Here is an 11,778-nt window from a genome sequence, read left to right as displayed (position 1 = left end):
TTAGCTCCAGAGGCCTGCATAGTTCCCGTGGAGGCCTGAAGGGAGAGGCCCCCCAGCCACAAAGAGCTTCATCTCAGGCCAGTTGTAGCAGTGGGTGTAGAGAGCATTGGGGAACTCATTCATGCCACCGAAGTTCACCCACAAGTCATTGTGATTGAGCCAGCCTCTGCCACACGTGAGCCTCAGCTTCCTCCCTGTAGGCTCCCTGGTGGAGTCCAAGACGGCAGAGGCTTTCTCCTCCAGGAACTTCTGGGCACGGGTGTCATAGAAGAGCAGGGAGCCATGGCCTGTGCCCACGGTGACGATGTGCTGGTAGAAGCTCAGGGAGCGCACACCAGTGCCGCCCTCTCGGGAACACAGGGGCCTGATATTCTGCTGGCGCTGGCGCGGATCCACAAAGGAGACGTGGGACTGGGAGCCCACCGCATAGAGGGACAACTCATCACAGTAGGTCAGGCACACGTTCTCTCTGCAGTAGGGCAGCCTGATGGTCAGCATCCTGGACAGGGTGCTGCGGGCTTTCCACAGGTGGAAGTAGCCATCTAGGGACACTGCTCCCAGCTCCTGGTTCTTATGATTAAAGGCCAGGGCCCGCACCTTTCGGTTACTGGGGTTGGTGCTGGACCTGGGGATGGTCTCCATGTCCCTCGGACGGATGTGGGCGTACACGGGGAGCTGTTCGTCACTGTGCCAGGCTTTGCTGCCATTGATCCTGTAGGGATCCATTCTCCACAAAGCCACAGTGCCGTCGCGGGACCCGCTCACAGCCACAGTGTCGCTCATCCAGGCGATGGCGAAGATCCAGTCCCTGTGGCCATGGCGGTCGCCCAGGCACAAGGGGTCCAGGGTGGGCAGCTGGTAGACAGCCAGGCTGTTGGGGTTCTCGCCCCCGGTGGCCAGAAGCGTCTTGGAGGGATTCAGCTCGATGGCGTGGATGCCACAGCTTGGCTGGGCCCGAGGCGGCTCGGGTTTCCGATTCGCAAGAGCGGGATGCGCGTGATCTGGCCCGACTGCACATCCACCACGAAGAGCGTGTTGCACTTGGTGCCGCACACCACCTGCCTGGCGTTCAGCCACTGCGACGCGAACACCTTGTTGAGGGTGCCCAGGGCCAGCTCGCGCTCCCGCAGCAGCTCGGGCAGCTTGTGCACCGCGTAGCCGCGCAGTCTGCCCTCGAAGCCCCGGAACCCCGCGCGGCCCCGCGCGCCCACCTCGCGGCCCATCAGGTAGGGCACCAGCGAGCGCCGCGTGACCGGCCGCTTCTGCTTCTTGGGCAGCAACAGCGGGCCCTCTCCAGCCGCCGCCACCCAGCCCTGGGACGACGAGCTCGCAGCGGCCCCCTCGATGGCGGGCGCTTTCCGCTTCCTGCTACCTGTTTGCTCCGTGGCCATGGTGGGCGGCCGGCGAGTGGTGAAGGTGACAGAGGCGGCGGTGCGGCGGCTGTGGCGATAGCGGTGGCGGTGGCGGTGGCGGTGTGTGTCACCCGTGGTGGCCGTGGCGGCGGCGGGGACTGAAGCACCTCAGTCAGCCGGGTGCGCGGGCTCTCAGGAACCAGGAATCGTGGACGTCCTCGGGGCGCGGAGCCTACCGGGTCCGGGGCGCGGCGGCAGCGAAGTAGGAGAGGATGGCGGGGTCGGGGAGGAACAGGGCCGGGAGCTGATCTTGGGCAGATCAAGGCAGCGAGGGCGGCGGCGGGGTTCTAGGCGAGGGCGGGAAGTGTGGCTGGCGGCAAGGCTGGAGCCCAGTGGGTGTGAGATGAGGACTGTGCTGGAGTCTGTTAAAGAGGGGGCGGAGGCAGCGGGAGGAGCCGGCGGGGAGCGGGGGTGGGGTGCCTGGTAGCATACGCCTGGGTGGGAGGGGTCGGAGGGGGGCGGGAGCTGGGGGATGGAGCCTGATCAGGGAGACTCAACCCGGGCCAGCGCTCCAGGATTCCCAGATGGCTCAGAACACATCCACTTGATAGCCTACTGGGGGTTGGGGGCATGGGGGTTCACTACCCCTAAGACAACAACCAACTAGCCTTCTTAAAATCCCTACTTAAATATACTGCCAAAGCTAAAATGTGGTCAAGTATGAGGCTAGAAGGAACCAGGACAATTTCTGTGGAAGAAACAAATGTGCACTTGGTGCAATCCTGGGAGGCCCTTTGCTGCAATTAGATAGTGAACTTGATGGGCAATGAGGGTGTTTGGCAGAGGTACAGAGACCCTTCTCCTTAGGTCTGTCCTGCAGCCCCTCTGGTCTTGGGCATTGACCGACTGTTCATAGTAGTTAAATTGGACAGAATTGGGGGACGGGGGGAGGGGTTGATCATGGACTAATATGAGGCAGGCACATAAAGGAAGACATGAATGAGATTATGCCTACATTGTTTATTGATCGCCCAAGTACATATTTTATAGATTGGAGCAGATTTTCAGGTATAAAGGCATGTGTCTTCAGAAATGGGATTACAAAATCATTTCTGATATATTGTATTTAGATGTAAAACAAGGCTGTCCTTAAAAATATTTTGACACCTTGTCTACATTTGTGTGTATAGCCCTTGCATTATCTTTTTTCTATCCCAGGCTCTGTAACGTATTAATTGGATGTAGATAGCCAGTTATTATTTTCCCTAACTTAGATATTGACCTACAATTAGCTTCAACTACACCATATATGCTAATGCATCCTAGTTGTTTTTTTAAAAAACAAAACAAAACTCTATCCTAAACCAACATGTCCAACTTCCTACTTGTCATTTTGCATACCAAAACAGAACATTTATACCATGGAATACTATGCAGCAGTTTAAAAAAAGGATCTCTTATCCTTTGAGACAGCAAAGAGGCACCTGGAGATATTATGCTAAGCTAAATAAGCCAGTCAGAGAAAGACAAGTACGTGATCTCACTCATATGTGGAATCTTAAGAACAAAATAAACTGATGAACAAAATGGATCCAGAGACATAGAAACGTGGAGCAAACTGATGAATCTCAGAGGGAAGGACTGTGCTGGAGTCTGTTAAAGAGGGGGCGGAGGTGTGGGTGGATGGGAGGGAAGAGATTAACCAAAGAATTTGTATGCATATATGCATAATCCATGGACACAGATAAGAGTGTGGTGAAGGCCTGGGGTGGGAGGAGGGAGCGGGCAAGAAGGGGTCAATGGGCAAAAGGCGGGCACATCTGAAATACTTTCAACAATAAAGATAAATTTAAAAGAAAACCAGAACTTCAAATTCAGCATGTTTAAACTCAAGATTTTCATTTCAACTCCCAGGCACCTAACCATTTATTGTCTCCTTTCTTAATGAATAGCACCACTATCCATCCAGCTGTGTAAACCAGAGTCCTAAGAATAATCCCTGACACATCATAATGCTTCCTTATCTTCCGGTCCAATATCTATCTTCTAACTTTTTTTTCAAATCCATTTAATTCTCACCATCTCCACCGCTACCACTCTTGTATGCCACTGTTTTGTCTTGACAACTGTAGTAGCCTCCTAATTTTCCTACAACCATTCTTGCCCTCCTCACTTCACCACACTGCAACCATAGTGATGTTTTCAAAATGCAAATATGGCCATCTCACTGCACTGATTTAAATTAAGCAATGTTTTCCTATTGTCTTAGGATAAAGACCAAAATACTTAACACAGTGGACAAGGCCCTACGTGTTATGACCAATGTCCCCCAGCCACATGCTTACCTTCTCCTTATTACTTGCTTTGCTCCATACACACTGATCCTTTTTAATTTCCTCAATAATATTACATGTTTTCATGCCTCACATCCTCTTTTGCATGCTGTTCTCTCTGCCTGGGATGCTTTGTACCTATGGTCTTACCACCTTTAACCCCCTACAGATTCTTTACCTTGTTAACTCCCTATTGTTCAGGTTTTAGGTAATGTGTCACTTTCTTAGGGAAACCATCCTTGGGCCCCCAGAATAGGTCATATCTATTTTATATGGATATCCTCTTAATTGTACTTCATGGCATTTGCCACAGATGAAATTGCATGGTTATTTCTGTGACTGCTTCATGTCTGACTCTATCTACTGAAGGATTGAACAAAAACTCCATGAAGGCAGAGGCAATATCCACTGCGCTCTCTGCTATATATTCAGTGTTTAGCACGTCATAGAAATTATCAATAGTTGTTGAATAATGTCAACTGAAATTTAAGAGACCTTGGTGGATCTCTGTTTAACTGGTACATCAGAACCCAATCCTTCACACTACAGTATTCGATAAGCCACCTCTAATTTAATATAATTTGGAGGAAAAACCCTTCACTACCTGACATTTTAGAGTCTTTAAAATTATTTACTCTTCAGCTGTTTTAGTTTTGATTTTCTCTGGATCTATTCAAAGTGTAATCCACTCAATTTTTCCAAAAAGTTAATCCTCTATTCTTACAAAACTCTGGATCAATTGATGTGGTAGGCAGCCCTAGAAAACAGTGAACAGTTAGATTAGAAGTAGAATACTTTGCTGTCAAAGATTACTGTGTTGGAGGGGATGAGAGCATGAGTGGGGGTCAGGGGCAATGAGGGGATAAGGACACATATGTAATACCTTAATCAATAAAGAAAACAGGAGGAAAAATAAAGATTACTGTGTTCTCTTTCAGCTGTGGAGAAAACTGCCAGAGATGACGTGATACTGTTTCCAGGTATGGTTGATCACCTTAACTCCAAGGATCAGCCTTGATGGGATGAAAGAAGTTTCAAGCAGAACCTCAGCATTTAATACTTACCTTAAATGGGCATTTTAATATCATGAAATGATCAGAGGAGATTGCCATAGTCCTTTGAAAGATCATTATTTCAAGTGATATCAAAGAGTGCCATATGTTAGCTACCATTGTGTTTAACACACAAGTTAATGGTTTAATGTCATTTGTAGATAGATCAAATCTCCTGGTGCAGATGCTGTGTACAAAAAAGTTTAGTGTCTATGTATATATTGATGACGTGGTTTTACTGTCAAGAACTAGAGTAGTCTTATTAACAAATTACTACTAAGAATGTCTCAATATTTAGGTAGAATCCTAAACCATTCTTTTGGCACTTATCTTTCAAAACTCAGCTATTCGGTACAAAATTGCTTATAGCGGCATAGAACTTATTTTTGTACTTTCATATTCAGGTTGGGAAACAGTTTGCAACTAATGTATAATAGTAAAGCAGTGGGAAACTTGTTCTGTATCAATTGCCACATTTTCTTCCTTCATGAAAAGTACCTATTGACTATTGTTTTCATCATTTTTCTAAGTCAATTCCATTGATGCCATGCTTTGTTAGAACTTAGATATCTGAGAGAAGCACATGTCCAGGTACACTAGAATTGATCTGAATGTAAGCTCCATACAAAGTCTGGTTTTACCTGACGATATCCCCACCTATTACCTCTGTGAGAAAGTAGGATGCCCTGTCATCTGGATGAGAATTTTGGTAAAGCTTCTCAACCTTCATAAGATGACAACCTTATCACATACTGTATATTAAATTAGCACAGTAGTTGGTAACATGGCCTCTTTTAAAGAACTATATGGCTCAGGCAACTTACTTGACCTCTCATGGCCTCACTTTACCCACTGAAAACTTTACTTTTTAATCTTTCGAATTGTGTAGAAACAAATGTTTAGTAAATATTAGCAATTATTAGTGTCTGGATTTTCCACCCTTATGACCCTGCCTATGATGAGCAATACATACTACTGCCCTTTCAGACATTATCAGAGAATATAACCTCAGTGCGTCTTATCTCTTCAAATTGCCCAACCATTCCCTTGTCTGCCTGGGAAAGTCGTATTCATCCCTGAAGTCTCATCTCAAATTTTACCTCCACTTTGATAACCTCTTTGACTCTGCCAGATAGGTTTAAGGGCATCTTCTTTTGTACAATATGAACATACTTTATTATAATTAACTTACTTCACTCTCTTCATTGGCTTGTCTAATTCTAAAATAACTTCAAGCCCCTTTGAGGTAGAAATATTTTTTAAAAAACTATATATTTGGATGCCCAGAATCTACATTATAACAAATGAATTAGTTATAAACACTAAAGTTATAAACACAGTGCCTGGCATATGGATGGCTCATGCACATTTGCCTAAGGAATGAACAAATGAATTCAGCTTCTATCCAAACTTGCTAATAAAATGTAATAGTTAGCCTTCTGACGGCTGGTTCACATACTTCAGTTTTATTCTTGAGTCACCTTACACCACCAGAAGACTGTATCATAGGATCAAATTAGCTTAGTATTTGCTGAATCAGTTTCACTCACTTGCACTGTAATATTATGCTTTAGGCACTTATCAAAGGTCATTAAAAATAGCCAAACAGCTATATGGATATCCCTTCACATTTATTGTATATCTGTTATGAAGGGCACTGTTCAGCATATTGCTCAATGTCCCCCTTATACAATGTCACACAGAAAATTAATTTTATAATCTAATGCCAAAAAAGCCTTATCTCTGTGGAATTATTACATTTTATCCTTTCTGACCATGAGAACTATTGAAGAGTACAGGCTGTAAAGTCAGAGTGTCCTTGACTTGAATCTTGGCTCCATTAGGAGTATAGTTTTGTGACACTGGGCAAGATAGCTTTTCCAACCTCAGTAACCATCTATAAAATGAGGATTCTAATACTAACTCACCATGATTGTTATGAAGATAGATGTAATGTCAAAGCACCTAGCAAAGTGCCTGGCACATAATATGTGTTAAGTACATGGTAAAAACTAATTTACTTTTTTTTATTGGCTGCTAGGAAGCACAAAGACAAATATGATACTTAATCATAACAGCAAGATTGACTTTTCTAATTATTCTCTTTCTTAGTCATGATTTAGACTTTTTTTGAATTTTATTCTTAAAAGCTACTTCAGTTATGGAAAAAAGGCATATAAAATATATAAATACATTATTACCTGTGATTTCACAACAAAAAAATCACCATTAGTTATAAACACTAAAGTTAAAATTATCAAAGACTGATATAGAATAGGAAATGTTAAGATTCAAGGGACAAATAAAACTCTAGTATTTCTACAATTTCCCCCCTTTAGTTGCCATAATATCAAAAATACCACCATTAGAAATCATTTCAAGAATATCTCTCTAAACAGGAGCTTTGAAATATAAATACATGAATATACAGGGTGGGGCAAAGTAGGTTTACAGTTTAAGAAGAAACAGAGTTTATTCTTGCATTATTATTTATTATCGTATTATATATTTTTCCATATGAATAATTGTAAAACTACTTTTGCCCTCCCCTATACATTAAAGTATTATTGACTTTTTATCATCAAGATTAATAAGATCAAAAACAGAAGTATTTCCTAGAGGAAAATGACATGAAGAGGAGAGCAATAGAAGAGGGAGAAAATGATTACATATGGAATATTGACTTTGCTCATATCCTAATTTTCTTCAGATAGGCTTTATCATTCTATTCTTTGGAACATAACTTATGAAAGAAATAATCACTTTGCAACATGACCTCTAACTAAAGAGACCTATTATGGAAGACACATTTGAATTGCTCACAGATATCCTTGTGGAGAAAAGTGGGCAAAATGCTAGAGCAATAAGGTAGATTGCAATGTGGAATATTAATGATTAAAGATTGCATTTATTCAACAAGGATTTATTACATGCCTGTGATGTGTTATAAATGAATTAGATCATAGGAAATACAAAGACATAAAGTCTTTCCCTTCATTGTATTGGCATTCTAGAGTGACAAACGGGCATAATGGGAGGACCAAAGTAGGAGGCCAAACATATTCACGCAACAGTTATATAGATAACTGCTATGTATCAGGAACTTTGCCATGACCCATGGGTACATAATATATAGTTTTTAAATTAAAAAGTACATGTTGTTTACATATGTTTGCATGTATTTAAATATATGTGTATAGTATATATTTCATTATAATAACCTCCATTTTTTGATAACCTATGTTGCATTACAGGTTTTACATATATCGATTCTTCATAAGAAATCTGCATAATAGAGGACATTCTTTAAATTTTCAAACTGATGACACTTAGGTTTATTAAGGTGAAATAGCTAATAAGTGGCAGAGATGAAATTCCAACCCAGGGCAGTACCATTTTCTCCATCACACTGTATCCACTACAATACACTTTTCTGGGCCTTTGCCAGTACCAAAAAAAGGATGAGTGGTTCATAAGGATGGGCTCAAGTAAGTCAGCATACTCCAGTCCTAGTTTCTGGCCACTGAGTGACTTGGAGAGCTACACAAATCTGGATGGTTCACAGCCTTCCTAACTTGCCCTGCCAGCATTGTGCTAGGTGTGGTAGGCAGCCTTTAAGATGGTCCCTAATGATCCCTGTCTTCTAGTTTCCATAACGCCTACTGACCTTATTCTAACCAACAGAATATGGCAAAGATTATGGGATGTCACTTCCGTGAATAATTTACCAAATAATGTGTTCTCTCTCTCTCTCTCTCTCTCTCTCTCTCTCTCTCTCTCTCTCTCTCTCTCTCTCTCTCTCTCTGCCACTGGCTCACTCTGAGAGAAGCCAACTGCCAACTGCCATTTTGTAAGTTACATTATGGAAAGACCCACATGGTAAGGAGCTGATGTCAGCCTGCCTACAGCCACATGAGTGAGTTTGGTAGTTGATTATCCCTCCCCTGCACCCAGATGAGCTGTGAGGTGAGACCCCAGCCCTGGCTGACACTGTGATTGCAGTCTGATGAAAGACCCTGAGACATATAAATACAAATAAGCTGTGCCCAGATTTTCCTGATCTACAAAAACTGTGAGATAATAAATGTTTGGTGTTTTAAGCTAGCATGTTTTGTGGTAATTTGTTCCACAGAAATAGTTTATATACTAGGGAAAAATGTTTTCCAGATATATAAAGAGTTGATTCTACCAAAATAATGGCTGGACAACTGACTCAACATAGGATCAAGTTCACGACTTGAGCTCTTAAACCATTAAAACATTTACTGAGCATTTACCAAGTACCAGACCCACAGTATATTACCTTAGTTCTTCAAATCAACACTATGGAAATGCTGTAGTAAAAGCCATTTGGCTAATGAGGAAACTGAGGCACAAAGTTTTCTAATTTGCACAGCCAGCAAAGTGGCTAAGCTTTGATTTGCACCCAAATCCTGTGACTCTAGAGTGAGCATTCTTACACAGTTAGCCATATTGTCTCCACTATGCTATATATTCTCAGTATATTTCCTAGAGGTTCACTAAGTGGTACTCTCTCTCATTCTTTTTTATAAGGACCTAAAATAAATATTTATCAAATTTAGAGTTGAAATTAAACTGGGAAGCAGAATGAATAATATACATAGCACAAGCGTGATTTAAAAATATCAATAGAGCCCTGACCGGTTTGGCTCGGTGGATAGAGCATCGGACTGCGGATTGAAAGGTCCCAGGTTTGATTCCGGTCAAGGGCATGTACCTTGGTTGCGGGCACATCCCCAGTGGGGAGTGTGCAGGAGGCAGCTGATCGATGTTTCTAACTCTCTATCCCTCTCCCTTCCTCTCTGTAAAAATCAATAAAATATATTTTAAAAAAATATCAATAGATTGGGAAAATATCCCAAATTTAGTATGGTTACATTTAATGGGAATATGGGTTTATTTGCATATTTAAAATATCTATCTATCTATCTATCTATCTATCTATCTATCTATCTAAGCCTAAGCAACCATTAAGTCCAAACAACCGGAACAACCAAAACAACCAGAACAACCAGAACGATCGGTTGACCAGTCGCTATGAGTCGCACTGACCACCATGGGGCAGACACTCAACACAGGAGCTGCCCCCTGGTGGTCAGTGCGCTCTGACAGTGGGAGCGCTGCTCAGCCAGAAGCCCGGTTCATGGCTGGTGGGACTGGAGTGAGCAGGAGTGTTGGGGCACCTGGCCCCAGCTCGGGCTCCTCCCCAGCCACCTGCCACTTAGCACACTGCTACATCCCTTGTACCCCATAAGCCTGCAGTTACAATCTCTGGAGAATGGTTGAAGCATGGACACTCAGAGTAACCAGGACGAGCCTGATATCACTGCTGGGCTCCTGGAACTCTGCCTCGGGCATCAAGATCAAATCTCATCCCTTACCAATTGCCCCAGAGCTACAGAGGAAGGCAGCAATATAACAGTGGCCACAAGGTGACGACTGACAATTGGGCTAAAAGTCAGAGATGGATCTGAAGTGTGGGGGCATGGGCAAAAGAGATCCCCCAAGATCCCCAACTTTGTATTGTTCACCTTGGAGCATGTCTCATCTGGCTCCAGTGGAAAGCATCCAGCATGGCCCAAGGTGTCCACTGGGGACCTCCCAGCTGGCAAGGCGTGACCCTGGCCGCAGAAGGGACATTTGGAAATACAGTGGGGCCTTGATTTACGAGTGTCCCGACTAACGAGTTTTTTGAGATACCACCTGTCTCTCGGCCGGTTTTTTGCATTGAGTTGATAGAGTAATTTGAGTTAACGAGCTCCTTAACAAGCTCCTTAACGAGCTCGGTCTCTAAACGAATTAAACTCGTAAGTCAAGGCCCCACTGTATGTTTTCAGGAAACTGCAGGGAGGAGGACAGATTCCCCACATTACTTCCTGGCGGCTGATGGGGACGTGGAAACTCCCCGGGCATGCAGGCATGGGCTCCCGATTTCCTTTCAATGTGCATGAATTCGTGCACCAGGCCACTAGTTTAAATATAAAAAGGAATAAACATGCTTTCACACTTAGAAAACTTTAACAGTAAGCTCAAAGAGTGAATAAGAAAGGTCTTGTAATGTTAGGCTCTAATAGTTGAAGTACAGTACATAGAATGAAGCAAGAGATGATTTTACTCTATACGAGTAGGTTAGATTATATGTGAAGTGCTACTTTTAAAACTGGCCACCTAGAAGAGTGAATTATCAGGGGGATTATCAGTGAATTGTGGGGGTAGATGCTGTTTCCCAGCAGACACTTTGAAAACTTGAGGGAGTTTTTTTGTCTTAAAATTTAGTTGTATTTTACAAATTATAAAAAACATTTTTTTTCTATTACTAGAGGCCCAGTGCACAGATTCATGCACTGATGGTGTCCCTTGGCCCGGCCTGTGGGGATCGGGCCAAAAGCAGCTCTCCGGCATCCCCCAAGAGGTCCTGGGTTGTGAGAGGGTGGTTCTCAGGTGACACACCCCAGAATTGGACTCCCTCTTCTTTGGTTCCAGGTGCATCACCCAAGAACCACAGCTGCCAAGTCGCCACAGCTCAGCAGCTCCTGCATTGAGCATCTCTTAGGCTTAGATAGATCTCTTGACTTACGAGTTTAATTCGTTTAGAGACCTAAGAGAAGCTAAATTCAGGAAGATGCTAAGCTGTCGCGCCTTGGCAGCTGTGGTTCTTGGGTGATGCACCTGGAACCAAAGAAGAGGGAGTCCAATTCTGGGGTGTGTCACCTGAGAACCACCCTCTCACAACATCTCAATGTAAAACAGCAACAATCATTTGAATATATATATATATTTCATTGCATTTATCATTTATACTAAAGTTCAAGAATTATATAGGTTTTTATTATCTATGAATTTAATTTCAGTAAAGGGGTTGTTTGCAAATTTTGGTCATTAGATCACATAAGCTTAATAAGAATAGCACTGGAACATATTTAGGGTAGAACAAGCAGGATGGTGAGGAGACATGGAAGGAGTTATGCTGGCATGATAGCGTGAAGAGAAATCTTACTGTAGAGTAGCATGAGAGTTATT

The 11,778-nt window shown here is 43.3% G+C and overlaps 1 protein-coding gene across 1 annotated transcript; it reads right to left on the bottom strand.

Annotated features, from left to right (window-relative positions):
• Positions 1–1,391, bottom strand: LOC102433620 (DDB1- and CUL4-associated factor 12-like protein 2). Its single transcript, XM_014458675.2, is given in 2 exon segments — positions 1–977; positions 980–1,391. Coding segments are annotated over 2 exon segments (1,389 nt in total).
• Positions 1,392–11,778: the final 10,387 nt, after the last annotated feature.

Source organism: Myotis lucifugus, unplaced genomic scaffold, assembly GCF_000147115.1.
Source record: "Myotis lucifugus unplaced genomic scaffold, Myoluc2.0 scaffold_2, whole genome shotgun sequence".
NCBI lineage: Eukaryota > Metazoa > Chordata > Mammalia > Chiroptera > Vespertilionidae > Myotis > Myotis lucifugus.
The sequence above is the reverse complement of the archived record's forward strand: the minus strand, read 5'-3'. Positions and strand labels throughout refer to the sequence as shown.